Here is a 24,495-nt window from a genome sequence, read left to right as displayed (position 1 = left end):
AAATATGTACAATTCTAAGTACGTATTATAAATTCACAAAATTTGGACACAAAAGAGGCTATCAGAATATTTTAATTTATTTATTTAGTAACACAAAGGGTATAACAAATGAGACAGTTTTCTTCATCTTAATAAACAGTGATGAATTTGGTAACTTACTATCCTTTAAGTAAAACATAAAAGTTTCTTTCTCTCATCACAATGTTTTTCCCTTTATTAACTCTTAAAGTTCTGAGAATCAGTGTGTTTTACTGGCTCTCACAGTACAGATATTTTTTTAAAGTTCCCTAGATAATACAATATGCAAATAAGATTTAGGAACTTCTCAGAAGTTGGACACACAAAGGTTAATAACTGAGTCAGCTTTGGGATTTCATATACCCTTAATTTCCTAGTTAACAAAAAAGAAAAGTACAGTAGGAATCATACTGTGTAATCTAATTAGGATCAACTACAAACAAAAACTTATTTTAACACACATTTAAATGTAATTTGGATGAGTAAAGAATAGGTAATCAACTGTTCTTTTAGAGGAGGCCTCATAACCTATAATAACAAGAACATGCAGCTATAAAATAAAGAAGGGAAAGCAATGGGCTGAATGAAATTTTAGAGTGCAGAAAATTTGTTTGAAAATTTATTTACATCAAATGAAATATAAAGAATTTAAAAATAAGTAAAGTAGCTAGTGCCATAACCTTTTAACTCATTCGGCATCTCAAATCAGCATAATTTTTATCTCAGTGATATAATCAGTCCCTTGACTTTAAAGTTCCAGTTAATTTATATTTTACGGAAAACATATGACATCCTAAAATCGGAACAAAATTACACAACCACTTTACAAATACCTGCAGACATACAGCATCAATTTATTACAATTTCCTTTAATTGGTAATAATGCTTAGACCTCAAAACTCATTAAATAGCAGTTGAATAACATCAAAGATTTGCTCTTATGAATGAAGAAAACATTTATATACATTATTAATTCTTGAAACATTGGAATATTGTAGAAAAGGTCATCTGATGTTGACCAAACATATACAGTCAGAAAAGTGGGTGAATACATTTCTTCTTAAACTTAACTTTAAATTTTATTAGTTTAGCTCAGTAAACAGGGTGCTTATAAAATGTAATGAAGTCATGCATTTAGACTATGAGAAATGCTATTATTTATACAAATATCTGCATAAGAGAGAACACAGAACTAAGATGGACAAGATGGACAAATAGATAGAAACTTTGTTTATTTATAAAAATAAGTAATTAGAGCATAACTGTACAAAAATTGGGCCAATTTAACCAGATGTTAACCTGAAAGCTGAAGGAACATAGCATGTGCAACTGAGCTGAAAGTATATCATCCAAAGCGACTAAGAGAGGCACATATGTTAACAAAGAAAGCCCAAGAGGGAAAACAAACTGTGAGAGGAAATATTTGTGAGGTGCTTAACATTATCTGGGGCATTTGCGCCAAATTCCCCGCACACCAAATCTATATGATTATAGTTTTAGCATGAGACTTGGAGACAACAGACTATATGGTATAAACAGATTACAGTCAATAGCATGTTCTATACTGCTGACTTCTCCTAATCTTGCTTATTGGCAACACTGGGCAAATGACATTTTTGTAGTTATAACAAAGCTGTACTGACTAAAATGGCATTGATAATGTAAAAGTAACTCTCAGACCTGTGAAACAGAATTGAATATCCAAAGAGAGATCCTCAGGTCAGTTAATCTTCAATGAAGGAGCAAAAAAGATTGAAGTGGAGCAAGAAAAGCCTCCTCAAAAAGTGATTCTGAGAAAACTGGGGAAGAAGGGAGGGAGGGAGGGAAGTTGGGAGGGAGGGAGGGAGGGAGGGAGGAAGGAAGGAAGGAAGGAAGGAAGGAAGGAAGGAAGGAAGGACTCAAACTCCTTTCTGACATTATCAAAAGAGTCAATAAAAATGTATTAAAGACCTTGATATCAGATCTGAATCCACAAGTTACATAGTGAAAAATAACACAGGCAGAATTTGCCATGATATTAAACCTGAGACAATTTTAAGGATGCAGCCCTATTTGGTCATGTTAGAGAAAGCAAAGATAAATGAATGGGACTACATTAAATTGAAAAAAAAATTTGCACTTCACAGAAAATGATGACCAGATTAGAAAGACACCACACAGACTGGATGAACTATTTTTGCCCACAATTTATCTTATAAGGGGTTAATATCCAAGATGTTTAAAGCACTGGTGGAAGTTCACAAGTAAAACATTTAGCCCCATCATAAAATGGAAGAAGAGATGAACAGAAACTTCCTCACAGAACACATACAAACGGCCAAAACGAATATGAAAAAATGCTCTACATCAATAATCATCAGAGATCTGCTAATCAAACTGACAATGAGACACCACCTCACATCATGAAAATGGCAATGAGATATTATCTCACATCAGAAAGACTAGAAAGACTTGCATACATCAGAAAGAACAACAACTAGTGTTAGCATAGATGTGTGTAGGTGGTAGTGGGAAGAGACTCACATTCACTGCTGGTGGAAATATTGACTTGTTCATCCTTTTTTGGTTAACATTATGGATACTACTCAAAAAACTAGAAGTTGACCTAGCAATTCCACTACTTGGACTATATATACCACAATGGCCTAAAACACAATGCAGAAAAGACATCTGAAATTATTATGTTTATTGCACACTGCTCACATTAACCAAAATTCGGAAACAACCCACATGCCCAAAAAGAGATGACTGGATAAAGAAACTTAGGTACGTATACACAATGGAATAATACTAGGACATAAGAAAATATGAAGTCATAAAATTTGCTGCTACATGGATGGACATGGAAAGTATCATACATGCTGAGTAAAGTTAGTTAGAGAGACATAGCTGGGGAATCATAAAGGCCCAAAGGAAATAGAAATAAGGAGCATGAGTACTGATTTTCAAGTAGGAAATTTGCTACTGAGAGTGGGCGATTAGATCATGCAAGAGAACTCTACGCCTATGGTGGACAGAAGTGGTCACTCTAAGGGAAGATGGAGTGCTGAAAAGTTAAAAATACATGCTACAGAGGCAGGCTGGGGGGCATAAAGAAAACTAGCGACACTGACGGAGGAAAATGGAAACCGGTGAAGGGACCAGTATTGGAACATTGTATGCCCAATACTCAATCATTAATAACATTATAACTCTATATTGAATTTACGTGATTCATTTTAAAAATGGGCTGAGGAAATGAACAGACACCTTTCTGAAGAAAACAGAGAGCCAGCTAGTCAGCAAAGTATATGAAAAATATTTATACTCATTTGTTTGTTAGTAAAAGAAATCCAAATGAAGATAACATTGAAATATCTCTTACAAGTAAAAATGTCATATAAAAAAGACAGAAACAACCTGTGTTGGAGGTACTGTGGTAGAAAAAGTGGTGAAAAGAGAACTTTCATCCAGGATTGATGGAAAAGTATTTTTCAGACTGTGTGGAAAGAAATATGAAGTTGTCTATAAAAATTAGTAACAGAACTTTTATATGGCCCAGAAATTTCACTTCCTACTATCTTCATACAAGAAACTAAGACATTCATGAGAAGACATACACTATATACACACTTTTTTACTTCAGGACCTATTACAATAGCTAGAATATTGAATCAACCTGAGTTTCCAGTAACAATACACATACATGCATATTATATACACATACATATATGTTATACACATACACACATAACAGAATACTGTCCAATTGCAATGAATGATGTAATTATGCAATATGCTGCAACTTGGACGGAACTGGAATATATCAAGTTTGGTGAAGTCAGAAGCAGAAGGGCAAATATCACATGTTCCCATTTACAGAAAACAAAACAAAACAATCACAGAAAAGAAAAGGCCAGAAAAGGAGAGAAATGGAGGGGTAAATACAAAAGATTGTCAGGAGGGCCAAGATTCAGTGGCCTTGGACATACTGGCAGTGTCTATCTCTACCTCTCTATCTATCTACTCATCTACCCATCTACCACAGCGTCAATAGCCAACAACTCTGTAACCATGGGGCTCAATCTAAAAAATAAAAGTGTGCCTTTTAAGGAGGCAAGATGGAAAGGAAACAGAAATTAGGAAAAGTGGTGGAGGGAAGCTGACACTAGTGTTGGTGAGTTGGAACAGTGTATGCCTTTATGGGGTGCTGGTGATAGAAAACGATCAGCTGAATATAAAGCAAGTTCCTACCCACTCCCACTATACTATTTCTCAGTCCCTCAAAGATAAATTTATAAAAATATACAGTGGTGAAAAGGAAGCTCAGATAGAGAAGAGAGCACTAAATGAAGGGTGTTGTGAGGACCCTCCCAGGGTGGGAGAAGCATGCTAAAAGTAGTCTATAGACCAAACATGATTTCCACTCAATGCCTCTCTTGCAAAACACAGTACCCAAAAGAAGAGAGAGAGAACAAGGGGAAATACCCTGCCACAGAGGCAGGATGGGACGGGGGGGGAGGTAGGGGGGTGGGGGGGATGCTGGGACCCGTGGGGATGGATGACGGGCACTGGTGGAGGGATGGGCACTTGATCATTGTATAACTGAAACCCAAGCACAAAATTCGTAAGCCTATAACTGTACCTCATGGTGTTTCACTAATAAAAAAAGAAAAAAATATATACAGTGGCAAAACAAAAAAATACATACCAGGAGGACTCAATAGAAGAACAAAAAAAACTGAAAACTGAATTATACAACTGGTTTTTAAAGCACAGATGTAAAGCTAATCAACAAATAATCAGCAAAAAATAAAAGCAATGAAGCTACTAGAATGATTTCGTGAATCAGTATTAGGAATAACTCTTACTATCATGGTGTTCCATTAATGGGACATAATTGTGGGTGTAAAATAATATTTAAAGAAATAATAGAGAAGTTAACGATGCTGAAAAAGTGTCATACTCTCATACTGGAAGCCCTGAGCTCCAATAAAAATGAAGTTGGGAGGATCGTCCCAGGATGGGAGATACATGCAGAAAGTAGACTACAGACCAAACATGATTGCCACTCAATGCCTCTTTTGTAAACCTCAGCAACCAAAAGGAGAGAACAAAAGGAAATGCCCTGCCACAGAAGCTGGATGGGATGGGGGGATGGGAGGGGAGGGAGGGTTACTGGGATCACTGGGGGTGGAGAATGGGCACTGGTGGAGGGATGGGTACTCGATCATTGTATAAATGAACCCCAAGCACAAAAACTTATAAGGTCAACAAACTGTATCTCATGGTGTTTCACTAATAAAAAAATAAAACCAAGAGAAACATATTAATATAATAATGGTTAAAAATCAGAAATAAGGTGAGAATGATAAAAGTAGCAAGTGAAAAAAGAAAAATTCGGTAAGTCATGATAGTACAGAGGATAAAGCATTTATCTTGCATGCACCTGACAGAGCTTTGATACCTGACACTGCATATTCCTCAGCAGAAAGCTAGCAATAAATACTCAGCACTTCCACTGTGGCCACAATCTTCCACTCCATAAAAAATAAAAGTAAAAAATCAGGTTGATATACTTAGGGCTATTCCCAAGAGAGACTTAGAAAACAAGAGTGACTTTATGAAAAAATAGCTTTTCCTAGAAAGGATAAACTAAACTGATGAAATACAGTTTCTATCCCTTAGCTTGAATGAAAGGTAAAACACCCTAATAATTAGGATCAGAAATGAAAAGGAAAATTTTACAATAGATATTACAGAAATACAAAATTGATATGATAGTACTACAAACAACTTCATAAATACTACATTGGAGAACATAAAAGAAATGGACAATTTCTTGGAATCCTTCAAGTACTTAAGACTGTATAAGGAGAAAAAAAACTAAACAAAGTAATCACAGGCAATGAAACTGAAATAATAGTTAACCGTCACTCCAGAAACAAAAGCACAAAACTTGATGGTTTAATGAGTGAGTTCTACCAAATCTTAAAAGGCAATTTATTGCCTTTCCCTCTTAAACTCTTACAAAACATTGAAGAGAATTAACCACAAAACATTTCATGAGGCCCAAAGCCCATAATAAATGTGGACAAAGACATCACATGAAACAAAAGCTACAGGCTATAGCCCATTTGAACATGGATGCACCTACAACACAAAATCTTATGAAATTCACAAATATGTTAAAAGGATTATACATCATGACAATATAGGTCTATATCAAAGTGACCAGGAATCAAAATTACCAGCATTATGAGTTGTGGAGAAAAAGGTACTCTCATATACTGTTAGTGAATATGTAAATAGGATCTAATTTTCTAGAAATAGTTACATAGATTTCTCCAAGTATTTGAAATTCCTCTACAGTATAAAACTTTAAATTACTAAATATTAATTCAAATGACACAAAATCACTAATTTAAAAAGACATACACATCTATTTTTATGACATATATTTAGTGACGATAGTGAAGATACAAAAAACAGATCAAGTACAAAAAAGCAGTAAATAAAGAAAATGTGGTGTGTATCTACTGATCTATACACTGATATACACAATGGAATACTTCTATCTTATAAGATAAAATGTAATTTTTAAAAAATTATAGGACTGGAGGCCTAGTGTAAGTGAAATAAGTCAGAAAAAGAAATGTTAGACAATCTCTCCTGTATGAGGGATATAGAGAAGTACAGTTACATGTAGTAAAAAAAAGTATAGCAAAGTAATAGAAAAATATTTATGCTGTCCAGAAAGTTGAGTTCAACAAAATGGAAGGAAGGAAGGTGCTCTGAAAAAGGGAGATTGTCCAATTAATTGTGGTTACAAATATTAGTATTTGGAGGATGGAATATGCTAACATGTATTTAAAAGAAAGGTGAAAATGTGCTTAAAGTACTTTATTTTGCAGTCCCAGGGATCCAAACATTCCTGGAAATATCTTTGCTACTGAGCTGCATCCCTACTCTTTATCCTTATACAACCTTAGAGAGGCGTTCCAGTCAAGATGGTGGCAGTACAGTGGCAAGTGTCAGAGCTGGTGGAGGGACAACAGCTATCAGCTCTCTGAACAGCTTATGGAGTCATAAAATTTCTGCATGCATGAAAGTGGGCTACCCTTGAATATTATGTTTTAGGGAAAGTGCTATTAAAAGAAACCGGTGGGTTGCCAAGAGCGGAGCACCTTCGGTGAGTGGAACCTGTGAGGATGGCAGTGTGGCACCCAGAGGGTGGACCTACCACTGGTCTGGGCCTCTCAGTGCTATGGGCTGTGGCAGAGTTTTAAAGTTACTGAATAAAGCTCTTTAGGTCCAACTCAGCAGCACCATGGAATGTGTGTACTGAAGTCGGGGGCCACTCCGGGTTCCCACCATGGGGCCCCAGTGGCAAGTTGCTGGCAGGAAGTCCCACTACCCCTTCTTACTCCTACCAGTCCATGCTGCTTGCAGCATATTATGTAAGAGGATCTCCCTAAGTGCCAACTGTAAAAGATTAAGACATGCACTCCCTGGTCAGGTTCTGCTGGACTGGTGGTTCCAGCCTGCCTGGGACACCCAAGCTGCCAATGGTAGCAGCCCTGTTTCTGGTCCCAGTCTCTGCTTGGGGTCACTGCTGCTGTTTCCACTGGGTCCTGGAGGGTGCAGCACCTGGACCTGTGGGGCAAGTTCACTGGCAATCCGATCATGCCCTTGGGTTTCCTGATACTCCCAACATCGCTGCTATGCATCTGGCCAGACTCCAAAAACTCAGGACCAAGTTTTCTGATAAACTAAACTGCCAAAAGAGACATAGGAGACATGCCCAGAAACCACCTCTTGCTCAGCTATACAAGCTCATTTATCGGCCTTGATTCAGAGACTCATACATCTCGAAAGAGATCAAAAGCCACAGTTATCCTGGGACCACTGCAAGGATGAACAACTCGGGAAATATTAGAAGGGGGTAGGTTAGCCCAATGCCTGTTCAAACAGAATCTCTGGACACTTCTTCCTCCCAGAATCCAATATCTCCCCTGGCTACACACCAACACCTTGGGATGGACCTCACTGCATTATTAACCAGCTGAAAACTTGGGTATATAGGTTTTGTGACCGAAATCTCCAGACTTTCTTGGAGTCAGAATGGACTACCTCCACTACTTCCCTAGACTTCTGGAAATCTAGGCAGTCACCCCTATGAACCAATTCTAGCAGCATCACATAAGCTCTTTTAACAGCCTTGCTTCAGATACCTATAAATAAATCTCAAAAGATCAAACGCCTCAGTTAATCTCGAACCTGCACAAGGCTGAATAACCCAGGGTACAATGAAGGAGGACACGTTAGCTCAGTGTCCACCCAGAGGCCCCCATAGTTACGTGCTTCCACAATCAGGAACTAATACATATAACTCATCAGAATCAAAAATCGAAATCGCTGTCATGACCCAAGCTGACTCCACTGTCTTGAAACAGACCTCACTGAGATATGAATCTGCTGAAAATTCAGGTTTGTGGATGTTGTGACTGAACTCTCAAGGCTTTCTCAGGGTCAGAATGGGCTACCTTCCCCCACCTTTCTATACTTCCAGAAGCCCCAGAAGTCACATCCACATCCCAAAACTGTCACCCAGTTTTTTAAAAAAGCTACTACAGCTGTACCTCCCAATAAAAATACTAAACACCCGGAAAAACATCATAACCTCTTAGCACCTGTATTGCAAACCATCATGTACAAAAGGAGAGAAAGAAAAATGTGCCTGCCATAGTGTCAGACAGCAGGTGTGTTTAGGAATGTGTTGGGAAGGAAACTGAATACATTGGTGGTGAGAAATGTACAGTGACAAAGGGATGAGTCTTGAAACATTGCATGACTAAAACCCAATCATGTATAGCTTATAATGGTCTATTTCACAGTGATACAATTTTAAAAATTTAAGAGAGATGTAGATTGATATTCCAGGACAAGCCCTAATTGTTCTGTATAACACTAAGCAATAAAACACCAAATATATAGAAATATATTCTGGTTCTGTATCTAAGTTAGTACTGGTTTTGAACAAGTAATTTAAGCAAGTTGAAATTTATTTTCTTCATATAAAATAATACAGTATGTTGAGTTTTGGTTTCCTCTACTTCACCCACCAAGTCTAAAAGGGTATTCTTCTAAAAAACTAATATATATAACTAATCAGAATCAAATAATCTGATTATTTCTTTTGAGTTTGGCTTCAAGATTCTAGTTACTAAGAGTTTCATAGTAGGTGATGCTTTTACCTACCTACCTTAAAATCATTATATCACATTAAGTTTTAATGAATACCTCTGGTGCTACAAAGTTTGCAGTATAACATGGAGTTAAAAGAAGTCCATTTTCTCCTCGAAGTTGTTTTGCAAATCCAAAATCACAGATCTTAATGGAATCTGCATTGGCTGATTCATCCATATATAAAATATTACTAGGCTTAAGATCACGATGAACAACCTTAAGTATAAAAAAATGAAATAATAGGATTTTTATATTTAAGTGTTTGTGAAGTTAAATATTTTAAACTAATATATTTCCAGAAAAAGATGTTTTCTCAATAATAAAGCTTTAAAAATAATGCTTGTCCAATTTTGAGAAGATATTCTCTATAAAATATGGGCCAGAAAGACAGAACAGCAAGTAGGGTGCTTGCCTTGCACACAGCCAACCCATGTTCGATCCCTGGTATCCTATATGGTCCCATAACCCCACCAGGAATGATTCCTAAGCATACAGCCAAGATTCACCCTGGGTGTGCACCCAACAACAAAAAATACATATGCACATAAATATACATGTATGTATGTATATGAGGGCACAATGGTAGAGCATGTGGGTTTGGAATATTGTCTGCGTGAAATCTTATTGTTAACATTACTGTAAATTAACTACAACTCTCTTCCCATTGTTCATCGATTTGCTCAAGCGGGCCCAGTAATGTCTCCATCATGAGACTTGTTGTTACTGTGTTTGGCATACTGAATACGTCACGAGTAGCTTGCCAGGCTTTGCCATGCAGGCGAGATACTCTTGGTAGCTTGCCGGGCTCTCTGAGAGGGGCGGAGGAATCGAACCCGGCTCGGCTGGGTCAGCTGTGCACAAGACAAATGCCCTACTGCTGTGCTATTGCTCCAGCCCACTGTAAATTAGCGTCTCAAAAAGTTTTAAATATGTAATAAAAATCAATTCATTTCAGATGATATTATATATAATATATAAATAATATTTATAATATATTATATTATCAACATATTATATATTTCCAGAATTTAAGAGTAAAATATAACTATAACTCTAACTTAAGTTATATATAAAAATACAACTATAACTTACTCCTTGACAATGAAGGTAGTCAACTGTCTTAGTTATTACAAACAGAACATGACCTGCTTCCTGTTCTGAGAAACATTTTTGTTTGAGAATACGGTCAAGTAGTTCTCCTCCTTTCATCAAATCTGTAACAAGGAAAACGTATCTTCCATCATCATAGACCTAAAAAAGAATATATTTAAAAATATTAATACTTACAGTCTTAAAACATTTAAATTATATTTACTTGGCTTTTTTGTGAACCTCTAGCATTGAAAAAGACATTATTGCTTTACTATTAATAAAATCCAATGTATAATGTAGATAGAACTGGCTAAGGAATGCACAGTTCTGTGAGACCAAATTCAACATAAAATTATATTAATTTTCAAAGTTGCATATTATATTTCATCAAATAAGGCCCTCCCGTTGATCATCGATTTGCTCGAGCGGGCCCAGTAACGTCTCCATTGGAGACTTTGTTGTTACTGTGTTTGGCATATCGAATACTCTCGGTAGCTTGCCAGGCTCTCCGAGAGGGGTGAAGGAATCGAACTTTGGTCGGCCATGTTGGCCGCTTGTAAGGCAAACGCCCTACCGCTGTGCTATCGCTCAAGCCCATTTCATCAAATGATATAAATAAACATAAACATAAATCTGTTTCAAATTATATGTCTCACTTTAAATTGTATTATAACCAATAGATTTTGCATGAAAATAGTAATCACACTTTTGCATTATTTTTATTGTATTTCTTATTCAGCCCATTATTTGACATGATACCCTAAATGCTTGTTGATTTCAAATACTATATTATTATATCAAGAAGAATAAATAAGCAGTATACCCTTTTTAATTGGAGTACGCAATATATATATATAGAGAGAGATACTATACATAGATGTCATGTAAAAAAACTCATAAAAACTCACAAATTGAAAGAAAATATAACTGCATTCTAGCTTGACTCTGAAAATATTAAAATGCCATACTTATTAAAATAATTTATATGAACAGAGATTTATTGCAGATATTACAGATAATATATGCTTTGCATGTGGTTAACTTAGGCTCCATCCCTGGAATCCTAAGATTCCCCAAGCACTTTTTCATTTGGTCCTGGAGGCCCCCAAGCATATATCCAGGGGAGCCTGGCTTTTCCCTCATACCACAGGGAACTCTAGTGAACCACAGGCCCAAGTGGGGCATTAGACAACCTACCCCCTAAAAGAAAAGGTAAAACCAAGAGAGAAAAACTGTAACATTTTCACATTATTCTATTTTTTTATTTGAGAATATGGTCAACTGGATAGCCTCTTTTCATCAAATACACATTAAGGCAAACATTACATGTTATTTCTATCAAAATCATTTATATGTTTATGTAAATATACACTATTGGTTAAAGATAATAAATCATACATTGTATCATAAGAAATAAAATAAGGTGAAGGCTTATTTTCTCTAAAGAGAATGTTGTTTTCTTATATGAAAATTCATAATTCTATAACATGTGTCAATATAAATTATATATATTAATTTTTTCATTATTTTAAATTTTTAGGCACTGTGATTTACAATAATGTTAATTATAGAGTTTCACGCATACGACACAACAGCAGAGTGACTGCTTTTTTCCACCATTATCTCAGTGTACCTTCACCATGTTAAGCTGAGTTTTGTAGATCACTTCTCAGATTCTGTTACCTCGGGCATTGGTTATTCCCTTACTATTTCTTTGTATCCCACATATAAGAAACATCATTCTGTATCCGTCCCTACATAGGTTAATTTATTTTCCTCAAGAATCATAATTCTACAGGCATTTGGAAAATTACCAGACTCCTAAATCTTCTAATAGCTATAGATAGTAATATGACAGAATAAAGATATTGGTAATAATAATAGTTAACTAGTTTAAATATATTTGAAAAATGAACACATTCTCATTTGCCATTTAATATAGTTCCTTTCTGAAGTTCTGCAAGAAGGGGAGAAATATAATATCATAAGGGTCTTGTGACTTAGTGTATTAAAAGTGTATGACACATATGATAAGTTTTAATAAAAAATAAATTGCAGAGTCATAGCCTCATTCACTTAGCTGCTACACATATTTTTAAATACCTACATCTTTTAAAGTAATAATGTTGGGATGTTGTCCATAGCGCATCAAAATTTCAATTTCTTCTGAAGGGTCTCTCTTACTTTTTTCAATGATCTAAGAAGAAAAGAAGAATCTCAGAGGAAACAAGATTGTCCTTACTAAAAATGTGTCAAAGATTTTAAATTTGCTTGTATTTTAACAAAATTCTTAAAAATTGAGTTATATTTATTTTACATTGTTTTATCTACTTAAATTTTCCTATAACTTATACTTAACAATGAATAATGAAGCACTGTTTAGTTTTTATCCACTAAGCTGAAGTTGTACTTAACTGATAATATGACCCTAAAGTGATGTTAATTGTCAGTTGGTCAATCTTAATATACTCTATTAAAGTAAAACTACTCAAAAGCATGAATTCATGAAATATATTTCTGCTGCAAAAGAAACTCTTGTAAAGAAATTCAACATAAAATATTGAGTCTTGGGTCTGGAGACATAGTACAGGGGTTTAGGCGCTTGCCTTGCACATGGCCACCTCCAATTGGATCCCCAGCACCACATGTGATCTTCCAAGTACCACCAGGAATGATCTCTGAGCACAAAGCCAGGAGTAAGCCCTGAGCACAGCCAGATAAGGGCCAAAAGAAAAAAGAAAAAAAGAAACAACAAAACACAACAACAAAAACACAACAACAAAAAACATTAAGTCTCAGTATTTCTTCCTGATAATCTTTGCTGTCTCCAATTGCTCTACTGAAAGAACTGTCATGTAAGGTATCATTCAACTTGCATAAGAAAGAGCAGTGACAACAAAAAAGGTTAAGAATCAGAATAATAGCACAGGTATTAAGACACCTGGTTGTCTTGCACATGCTGACACTGGTTTGATCCCTGGCACCAAACATGGCCCCCCAAGTATTACCAGGAGAGGCCCAAGAGCAAAGAACTAGGAGTAGCCCCTAAGCACTAGTGGGTTTACCACCTCCCCTCTGCAAAAATTAAAAAAAAGATTAGGTTTAAAAACAATACCTTCACTGCAAATTCCATGTTCGTAGCTGTATGAATGCACCGTTTACACACAGAATAAGAGCCAACACCAATATCTTCTTTCAATTCATATACGTCACCAAATTTTGCAGCATTTCCATTAATCTTGGTTTTTGTGTAAAAAAGTAAAATAAAATACATTCATCCTAAATCTTTAAAAACAAGAATAATTCATTCAAAAGAATATTTTTATATTAAGTAATGGGTTCAGCAAATTTTGATCCTTGAAACTAAGTTTTCCAGATACCTAAAGCCAACACAAAAAACGAATTACTTATATACCAACCTTACATTTTCTTTCAAAAATATGCTATGTAAACGCAATTAAAGTTCCTATCTGCTTTTCCCCCTATTACATAAAGGCATTTTTCATTGACTATTATACATAGAGAACAAATTAAAAGTTTATACATAATTTTTGTTTTATCTTTTTGGTTTGTCAGTCACATCCAGGGGTTCTCAGGGCTTATTTCTTGCTCTGTGCTCAAGGATATCTCCTGACATGCTCAAAGAACCACATGGATTGCTGGGAATCAAATAAGGGTCAGTAGACTTGAAGACAAGTGTCTTGAGTGTTGTACTATCTTTTTTACCCCTAACATAGCTGAGAGTACAGGTTGTGGAGGAATGCTGCAGTGGTTTAGAATAACAAGTTGTGCAAATGTATAGGCACAAGTTTAAATTCATCCTGTCTACATGTGCTCAGCATGATACTTACAGCTCTGTTCTTTGAACCTAGTGGCTTTGCTGTTTGGAATTCTCTGCATCACAATCAATTCCTGGACACACCATAGTCAAGTATGGGTTAGCATTACAAAGGAGAATGAATTCCAGCAAACATCAATAACTAAATAGATATATGAACACTATAGCTAGGAAGTGTGACTCCAGGTAAATATGTATTTTATTATTAGAGTGAGCTCTGGCAAGCACTATCAACATAACTTGTGTGTGAAAATAGTGAGAACACCTGTATGTTTTCAAACATCTTGACTAAAGGAGTGGAAACCACAGTGAACACTGTGGCTAAATATGCAAGCACCACAACCTGAAATGTGATACCAGGTGAGTATCACAATTTACAAAATCAAAGAACCACAGCCAGGCATGTGTGCAACTTCTGGTCAACACAACGAAACTATCAACAAACAACTTGAAGGAGAATGGCGGGGGGAAATAATAAAAATAAATAAGATGATAAAATCCAATTTCAGTAACTGAAAGAAATAATCATCCCTAAACTGAAAAAATTGATAAAATGCAATTTACCTGAAAGAATGGCAAAACATTTGCACTTGTCATAGCTGTGATTTTATTTTCTTCAGCAATAGAAGTTGCAACAAAGCTGAATCCTTTGAAGAGCTGATGAGCATTAGCACTGGCTGGCAAACCGGGAGAATCTAATGTCCAAGTAGTTATATTTATTTTGAAACACAGATAAATATAATATAAAATGTCAGCATATATTACAACATAGAGTAAACAGTAAAATGCTACCTTTAATAAATACTAAATTATTTATTATGTTTTGTCTGCATCCCCACAATATAAACTCCTTGTTGATAAACCATTTTGTATTTTCTGTTCAATACAGCATCCTCACACCTTAGTACATCATAGAACCCAATTTTTGTTTCATAACAGTGTGAAACTGATGTTGCTAAAAGTAAACCCAGTAACATTAATTTTTAATGTATAATAAAGTGGTATATCTATCTTATCTCTTCTTACTCTCCATCATCAGCATATCAATAGAATTTTAAAACAAGGAAAAATTCCTTATTTGTTCTAGTCCTTGCTTCCCTTAAGTGGGATAAATATTTCTCACTTAAATCAGGATTTTTGTTTGTTTGTGGGCCACACTGGTGGTGCTCAGGGCTTTCTCTTGGTTCTGTGATCAGGGATCACTCCTGGGGGACCATAATGGGTGGTGGGGATTGAACTCAGTTCAGCTGTATGAAAAGAAAGGATCCTATTCATTGTACTATCACTCTGAGTATTCTCACTGAAAGGTATCCAGGCAAAATTGTATAAAGGTATACAATTGAAAGATATCCAGGCAAAATTGTATAAAGATCAACACCTCTAGAGATGACAAAATAACCTTCTAGAAACATAAAATACCTATTTTACTTTAACTAGTTTGTATTTTTATATGGGAGGGAGGGAAACACACCAGACAGGCAGGGTAGAGTGGGGTGTTGAGCTCAAAGAAGTATAGAGGTGCCAGACAAGAAAAAGGTGATAACTGTATGCAAAGTAAGGGTCCCAATCCTTTGAACCTTCTCCCTAGTCTCAGTGGGTTTTTATAAAATGAAAATAAAAAATTTCATACATTAACTGGTACCATACATTAACATGCATTACCTTTAGGTGTTTTTGCAGTAAATTCTGGATCAAAACAAAACGTATCATCAGGTTTTCCAGAAGCAGGTTTGAAAGGAGGTTGAACTTCTCGTTTATATAATTTCTAAATTTAAAACATGATATAACAAATATATTAATGCTACAAAATATTTTATAAGAACAAGCAAAACATAGTTTTCAAAGTTCATAATTAGAGAGATCATATAAGATGACTTAAAACCAGGAAACAGAAGTTAAAACACAGTTTATACTTACAAGATGCAATGATATTAACTTTTGAAGATAAAAATTCAACTTCAATATTCACTGGTATAATAATCATACAGAATATATCATATAGTTATAATGTAAAAATGACTAAGAACATTGAAAGTGTTCCTACATTAGAAATAGTATTCAAAAGTACATATTTCACTAAAATATTTTGTTTTCAGATAAAAGTATATAATAGGATTCCTCCTGGAATCATAGTAAATCTATAGCCAAGGCTTTATTGCACTCCAGAGACACCTGTGTTCCTTCTTAAACACCCCTCCCTCTCCTCACATTTCTGTAATTAAATTTCTTCAAATAAAAAAATTGTGCTTCACACACTCAAAAAATATACAACACAATCTGGCTCTCTACAGAGATCAATATAAAAGATTTAAAAGCCTAATGACTGGAGCTGAAGAGTGAGTAAGGTGCTTGCCTTTCATGCAGCCCAAGAGAGTTTAATCCTTGGCACTCCATATCATCTCAAACCCACCAGAAATAACTCCTGAACTCAGAATCCAGAGTAAGCCCAAAGCACAGCTGGGTACGGCACAGAAATCAAAACAAACATATAAAAACGACCACTGAATACAAACTTTGCAGCATAAGTCATGGATCTAACAGACAACATTGAAAATGTTAGAGAAACAAATCTAATTGAAATAAAAGCACACTGCCACAGCTGCAAGGCAATAAGCTATGATAAGGATGAAATATATATCTAAGGTAAGAAATCTTATAGTAGTGGGAGAAGGAAGCTCTCATCATATTTTCCTCTGTCCGTACAAGCTTAGGCATTTTCTAGTTGTGGGAAGTCTTCCTAGTAATTTCCCCTTTCCTTTATTATTGTGGTCACCCTAAAATGAAATTGTGTCCACTGGGTATGTTGTGAGAAATGCTCTAACTCCTGCTTTATGCTTTGTACTTTCTTGTTTCCCAATTTCATGCTCAAAGTATAGGATCATTGCTTTGGGGTGTCTGGAGTTTGCAAAAACACTATCACATCCTGCTCCCTACCATAAGCTGGTTGAACTGTAGCTATTGGAAAAACATCAAAATGATTCTAAGCTGTTGTTCAGTAAGGCTGGACCTTGACACATATCTACTGCCTAATACTATCAACTGGAATTTAGATCAGAACCAAGGACTGCTAGACCTTAATGCTGTAGTTTGTACAGAGCAATTCTATCTACATATTCCTAGTTGTATTTCAGTTCCACACAAATATACAGTCAAAGGCAGAGATTCTACTTAAGACAGAAGTCCCTATTGATGGTCAGGTTAATTCAAATTTGGACTGTCATATAGCTAGACTTCATACAGCACCATCCATAACAAAGGAATTCACCCCCATGAATAGAGACTTTAATAAATCACTGAAAGACTCCAGAGCTTCTCTCTGAGAAATCTTCCAAACAACAATTCTATTGATGAAATTCTTTCCTAAGGAAATAAAATAAGAGGAAGGGAAAATCCTAACACTTAGAGGAGGAATTAAAGAAAGCATAAAAAAACTCCACACAGATATTATTTAAGAGTAGAGAATTTAAAAGTTAACCCCCCACACAAACACAAACAGTAGGAATAAGTAGCAGAAGAGAAGAAAACTGAAATACTAAGGGTGAAAGGCATATGAACCTATATGAATAGATCCCAAAAGATTTCTAACATATTTTTGGGGACGATGGGAGTTCAGTCCACACAGGGAAGTTCCCATTGCTTACTACTGGCACTGTCAGGTATACATCCAAGCAACACTCACACCATACCAGGAATCAAATCAGGGTCAACTTCATGCAAGATAACTAGGTGAGGGCATTCAAATTCAGAGGAAGAGTGAGATTTACATGCAAACGACCTATTAAATCCAGTCATCGCCCATACAGGTTACCTATGCAAACACAGTGCTGTTTATACACAGAGCAGGTAGCTGACTGCTGAAAACTGGTGATATAGAATCATTTATTACTACCTGAAATTTCCCAATATTAAAAAGCTTGGCCTTGTGAATTGGACTTCAGGTTCAATGGACCTGGGAACAGAGATCCTCTGCCTGCTCCCAGAAGCCCGGCAGACTTCCACTACCTCCACTATCCAGCCACCCCCATGCTCCAGGATGTTTTCTGGATCACGTGGCCGTGTCCACCTGCCCACATACCAAATTCTGCAGGATGGATATGTTGTTGCCAATGCTCTCCCTTCCGAAATCCGACACGCCATTTCATTGGTAAAGAAGCGAACAGCACCTGGCCCAGAAAAGGTCAGACTGGAACATCTGAAAAACCTGCCATCAGTACTCATCAATACACTGGCTCGGCTCTTCACACACTACCTGTCTGAATGCAAGGTTCCATCCCAATGGAAAACCAACAGGACAGTACTACTGTACAAGAAGGGAGACATCCATGACATTGGCAACTATCGCCCGATCTGCCTGTTGTCTGTCGTCTACAAGCTGTTCACTCGAGTCATCCTGAATAGAATTGACAGAACACTAGATGAAGGATAACCATGCGAGCAAGATGGTTGCCCTAAAAAGATTTAGCACAATCGACCATATCCACAGGATAACAAAGCTCATTGAGGTTTCTCAGGAGTTCAAGATGCTGCTCTGTCTAACGTTCATTGATTAAAAGAAGGCCTTTGACTCTGTTGAGACTGAAGCGTTCATTGAAGTCCTAGTCAAACAGGGCGTTCAAAGTCAATACATCAGGATCCTCTGTGAGCTGTATTACAGATAGCTACCAGGATCTCACAATTCCACAGGGAGGTGATCATTGACGTTAAGAGAGGGGTTTGGCAGGGTGATATCATTTCACCGAAACTCTTCAGTGCCACCCTTGAGAACGTCATGTGACAACTGGAATGGAAAGGAACGGGAGTGAAGATAGACAGTCAGCAACTATACCACCTCCGCTTTGCTGATAACATTGCTCTAATAACACCAAACATCAGCCAAGTGGCACAAATGATGGATGGCTTTGACCGTGAGTGTGGAAAGGTCAGACTACAGCTGAATCTCACGAAGACAATGTTTATGAGAAATGGTCTCATTCCTAATGTTCCATTCACTCTCAAGGGGACGAACATCTCTGAGTGCAACAGTTATGTGTACCTAGGTCGAGAAGTCAACATGACGAATGACCTAACACTTGAGTTGCGCAGGAGGAAGAGAGCAGCTTGGAACCCCTTCAAGAGTGTCGAAGAAATACTTTTTTTTTAAAAAATGTTGAAGATTGTTTTACTAAATAACATAAAATTCAGTGGTAAATTTTTAATGATAAATTAAATTCTCATATTCAGTTCCTTTTAAGTGTGCAGGCTTGCACAGCTGAGAGAACACTTTATGGTTGCAAAAGTGAGCATTTTTTTCCGATAAAATAATCCAATTCCAATTATTTTTAAAAAGAGTAATATTCGACCAAGAACTTAGGTGAGATACAGTGTCACCAAAGACACCACAGTGTAAAGCAGCAATAATGGGGGAAATTGCAAAAGATGTAAATTTGAGCCATTATACTTTATTTGCTCGAGCGGGCCCAGTAACGTCTCCATTGGAGACTTTGTTGTTACTGTGTTTGGCATATCGAATATGTCACGGGGAGCTTGCCAGGCTCTGCCGTGCGGGCGAGGTACTCTCGGTAGCTTGCCGGGCTCTCCGAGAGGGGTGGAGGAATCGAACTTGGGTCGGCCATGTTGGCTGCATGCAAGGCAAACGCCCTACCACTGTGCTATCGCTCTAGCCTGGCAAGCTCCCCGTGACGTATTCGATATGCCAGACACAGTAACAACAAAGTCTCCAATGGAGACGTTACTGGACCCGCTCGAGCAAATCGATGATCAATGGGAGGGCCTTTACTTTTACTTTATAAAAATACACATTTTTTTTCAACTAGAAGCAAATCCTTAGACCAAATTAGTGTATCGGAGGATCCAATGGAATGAGATTATTTTATAAAAGTTATGGGATATTTTGTTTTAATTCAAAGTATCTCGAGTAAGTAGAAAAACTATTGAATGGATACTCTACACAAAAACCAAGAAACCAAACAGCAAGTAACTTATCAAGGCAATATAAATAGGTTTCAAGGTTAGAAAAACAAGCCCTCACCTCCTGCTTTCCTGACTCACTGTAAACATAAGCATCACAATATGATGCCTGAACCTCAAAAGGAGTATTGTGGACATATCTAATACCGAGGGCTTTCTAAAATCAGTCCTTAGGACTTAAATTTTATCAGTGGAAAGTGCACTTATCTTTTTCAATAATGCCGCCCCTTCGCTTAGAGGCACCAATTAACATTCAATGCATACAAAGCAAAAAATAAGACAGATTAGTAACAGTCTACTGGTAACACAGCCTTTCATCTCCAAATCATTGGGAACTTATTTCTATTGAGGTTTTCTAAGCCTTCATGATACTTATAAGCAAATCCAGAGAAAAACCACAAGAGGTCACTACAGAGCAGACTCTGGCTTCCCTCATGACTATTATCCAGGACAGCACCCAGTTACAGATCAAGTTTAAATAAAATATCTGAAAACACAATTCACTTGTTTACAAACTTTTCCAGTGACTATTACCTCAGCATAGATTTTCTGAGAAAACATTTGAGAGATTATTTTTATTTGGAGGTTTAACTGTTTCAAATTCAGCATTTCCTGGGTTAATAGTGAGAAGCAGTTTTCCTGCTGAGTGAAAATCAGGTGAGCAAATGCTGCTCTCTCTAACCAAGAGAAGAGACTTGGTCCTTCTGTCCATCTCTGAGACCACATGCCACTTTATGGTCGAGGGCCTAGGCCACGCCCACAAAGTTAGAAAGAAAATAAAGCTGCAGACAACTGGCCCCTCTCCCTCCTTCCCAAAGGCATTCTAATAAGTCTTCCATTAGATTTATAATGGCATACAGTAATCATTTGACATTTTCTTACCAGAATGAAACCTAAGTTTCAGTTAAAGGCCCTGTAGTGGCCAACACAAGGTGACAGTATTTTCCCAGAGTAGGACTCCATGATAATTACATAGCAGCTGACATCGTCCTAGGTTTTTGTCATTGTTTAAATAATTCTTTTCAATTGCAAGAGAAAAAAATAAAATCTTAAAGGAATAGACATAGGGAATCAAACATAGCTCAGTCTATGAACTACATATTCTTCATCTTGGCCATGAGGTCTTCCAGGCTTTCACCAGAGTCTTCCACTTCTACCTCAGGTCCAGATTCTTCCTTTTGGGGAATTGTGTATGCCACTGTGTTTCCTTCGGGTAAATTGGGAACTGGGCCTGAAGAATTCTTCAGTTCCTCTTCTGAAACCTCAGATACCAATTCAGTACTCCACTTGTCTTCATGAATTATCTCCTCCGCCTCGGGAAGTCTCCTGTCTGGGCAGTGCTGCCTTGAAGAAATACTTAAAAAGATGAAGAATCTCCAGCTCTAGGCACATCTCTTCCATTCCACTGTTCTTCCTGCATTACCAGAGACATGGACCCTATGAAAACAGGATGAGAATGCTATTCTGGTCTCCCAAAGAGGAATAGAAAGAGCTATGCTTGGAGTAACCTGCTTCACTCAAATAAGAGAAAGAATCCGGAGTTCTGATCTCCATTGACAATCAAGAATCAGGGACGTTCTCCCCTTTGCCAAGGAGTCGAAAATCAGATGGGTTGGACACATAATGAGATTTGGAGACGACCACTGGACTAGAGCCGATACCGACTAGATTCCACAGGATGTCAAAAGATCAAGTGGCCGCCCACCTATGAGATGGTCAGACTTCTTCGTCAAGACCCTGAGTGATCGGTTTGATGCTCTTTGTGTTCCTGGAACGAGCAGATGGCATTGGGCTACACTAGCACACAATAGGGACGAATGGAGATGTTGCTGGTGCCCGCTCAAGCAGATCGATGAGTAATGGGATGTCAAGTGATCAAGTGATCAAAAAAGCTTAGCCATTCAGGGTTATTTATAATATGATAGCAATTCAAGATACAGATTATCATAATTCTTAATTATGCTCAAGGTCAGCCAAACATCAGTTACATAACCACTGACAGTCCTACGAAACTCTGGACCTGAGTCTTATCTTACTTGACCTAAGTACAAGTTATCAAATATCCCAAGTGATCATCTTGAAACACATTATCTCAGAGCAAGAGAAAACAATTTTTTACAACATGAACCATAAACATCATTCATACCAACAACAAAAAATTTAATGACTCTATCCATAAATGGAGTGAGGAGATGAGCTGACATTTCCCCAAAGAAAACATACATAGCCAATAGGCATATGTAAAAGTGCTCATCTTCACTCACGATTAGGGAAATTCAAATCAAATCAAGATAATACCCCATGCCTATGAGTATGTCACATATTCCAAAGTATGGAAATACTCAGTGTTGGTAGGGTTGCGGTGAGAAAGAAACCCTTATCCACTGTTAGTGGGAACGTCATCTGGTTCAGTTTTTATGGAAAACCATACGAAGATCTATCATAAAAATTTTAACAGAATTACCATATGAACCAGAGATACCATTCTTGGAATCTATATCTGAAACAATGAAACATTAATGTAAAAGGGTATATTCACACCTATGTTCATCATCACACTTAATGCAACAGTCATGATATGAAAGCAAATCAAATACTCAACAGCAGATGAACAGATCAAGAAGTTCTGACATATATATACAATGGGATACTAAACATATTTAAGAAAGAATAAAATCATATAATTTGCAGCAACATAGATGAACAAGAGGATATCATGGTAAGAGAACTTTTTCAGAAGGCAAGGGAAAGATACAGAATAATCTCAGTTGTGGGATTTAAGTATACACAGCATATTTACAACAAAGGTTCACAAGTATCATAATGAGTAAAGGATCAACAAAACTGAGTGTGCAAGAAATTGGATAGGAGGGATCTTGGGGTGCTTGGGAGAGAGAGGGGTCACTATATCTGTGGGAGGAGGGAGAAAATAGGTGATACTTGTGGTGTTTGAATTATGTGCAAGAGAAACCATAATTAACAGTATTATAAACCACAGAATATTAATCCAAAAAATGTTTAAAAAATAAAATGATCACAGGTTCCATCATGCCAATTTATTATCTAACTGTATGTCAATGCATTAAAATTTCCAATCTAAAGACACTGTGGAACCAGATAAATGAAGAAAATGCAATCCAACTGCTTAAAAGAGACACATCTGACATTTTCATGATAATCACTGCTTGGTATACTGGTCTGAAAAACAATTATACTGTCATATGTTAGCCAAAAAAGAGAGAGAGAGGGATAGCCATATTTGAATTCCATAAAATACATCCAATGACAGAAAGAAATCAGGGCCAAAACAATAATACCAAACAGTGAGAGTGCTTGCCTGCTGACCCAGGTTGAATCCCCGGTACTCAATAAGGTACCCTGAGCCCGCCAGGAAGAACCTATACATTCTAAGCAATCTTCAAGCATCTTGGATTTATAAAAAAAAAAAAGAAAAAAATAGAGAAAGAGATAAAAAATAGGTATGGAAAATATATTTTACTTAAGATATTAATCCATCAGAATAACTTAAAACTTATCAATATATATGAATGTCGAGGGAAGCAGTACAGTTCTAGTGCAAGTCTCTTATGTACTACACTAAATCCAAAAAAGATAAACTTCACTCATGTGAGGAGCCACCTTGATTCTCTTTGAGATCTGAGACAACTATGGACTTTCTGGCATAAATGAGCAGCACACTTGTTACTACACACAGAGAGATCCCTTTCTGGTGAGTAGAAGCCTTTTCCCTCTGGAAGAGTGTGCCCTGAACTTAAATACCTGTGCCATGTCCAATAAAAGACCCTCCTAATACTGTGAGAGCTAGTTCCGCCCATGTCATGTTCCTCTCATGTTAAGAGAAAGATGGACTCTCTGAGAGCCTGTTTCTCATCCAGGACCTCTTCCTAGCCCTCAATGCTGCTATATTTGGAAAACACTAAAGTCTCTGAAAAAAGATTCTAAGACACAATAAACATATATTAATATGGCAATCTACAAAAGCAACACAAATATCTATATATAAAAAAAACAAGAAGAAAAGAAAAAAATGACAAAAGCGGACCTGAGCCTCTTCCTCTTCGCCCCCAATACTGCTACGCTGGTCTCCTCGCACCCAGGTCAGTCTATCCATCATCATTCGAATAAGGGAGTTGGCTTTCGCACTGGAAAGCCCCAGGCATCCTCTTGGACCCTGAGAAAAAAGAGGACCTGAGCCTCTCCCTCTTCGCCCCCAACACTGCTCTACCAGTGTCCTCCACAACCCAGCTTTCACCCCCCACACACACCAGGTTCCTGTGGGGGCGTGGCCTCTTAAGAACTGGGCGTGGCTTCAGTAGGAGTGGGCATGGCTT

At 37.0% G+C, this 24,495-nt stretch overlaps 1 protein-coding gene across 5 annotated transcripts in view; it reads right to left on the bottom strand.

Moving 5' to 3' along the window:
* The window catches only part of RPS6KA6 (ribosomal protein S6 kinase A6), a 245,187-nt gene that overhangs the window by 52,047 nt on the left and 168,645 nt on the right, over positions 1-24,495 (bottom strand). For 3 of the 5 annotated variants that reach the window (XM_056124119.1, XM_056124123.1, XM_056124124.1), the window contains 6 exons: positions 15,839-15,941; positions 14,741-14,871; positions 13,454-13,576; positions 12,446-12,535; positions 10,339-10,497; positions 9,301-9,462 (listed from right to left, as the gene is read on the bottom strand). In XM_056124119.1, coding sequence (XP_055980094.1) covers positions 9,301-9,462; positions 10,339-10,497; positions 12,446-12,535; positions 13,454-13,576; positions 14,741-14,871; positions 15,839-15,941 — 768 coding nt within the window. The remainder of the gene's footprint in view (positions 1-9,300; positions 9,463-10,338; positions 10,498-12,445; positions 12,536-13,453; positions 13,577-14,740; positions 14,872-15,838; positions 15,942-24,495) is intronic. The other 2 variants (XM_056124120.1, XM_056124121.1) reach the window with 2 other exon arrangements.

This window comes from Sorex fumeus, unplaced genomic scaffold, assembly GCF_029834395.1.
Source record: "Sorex fumeus unplaced genomic scaffold, SorFum_2.1 ptg000050l, whole genome shotgun sequence".
Lineage (NCBI taxonomy): Eukaryota > Metazoa > Chordata > Mammalia > Eulipotyphla > Soricidae > Sorex > Sorex fumeus.
This window is presented reverse-complemented; position numbering and strand designations above follow the sequence as displayed.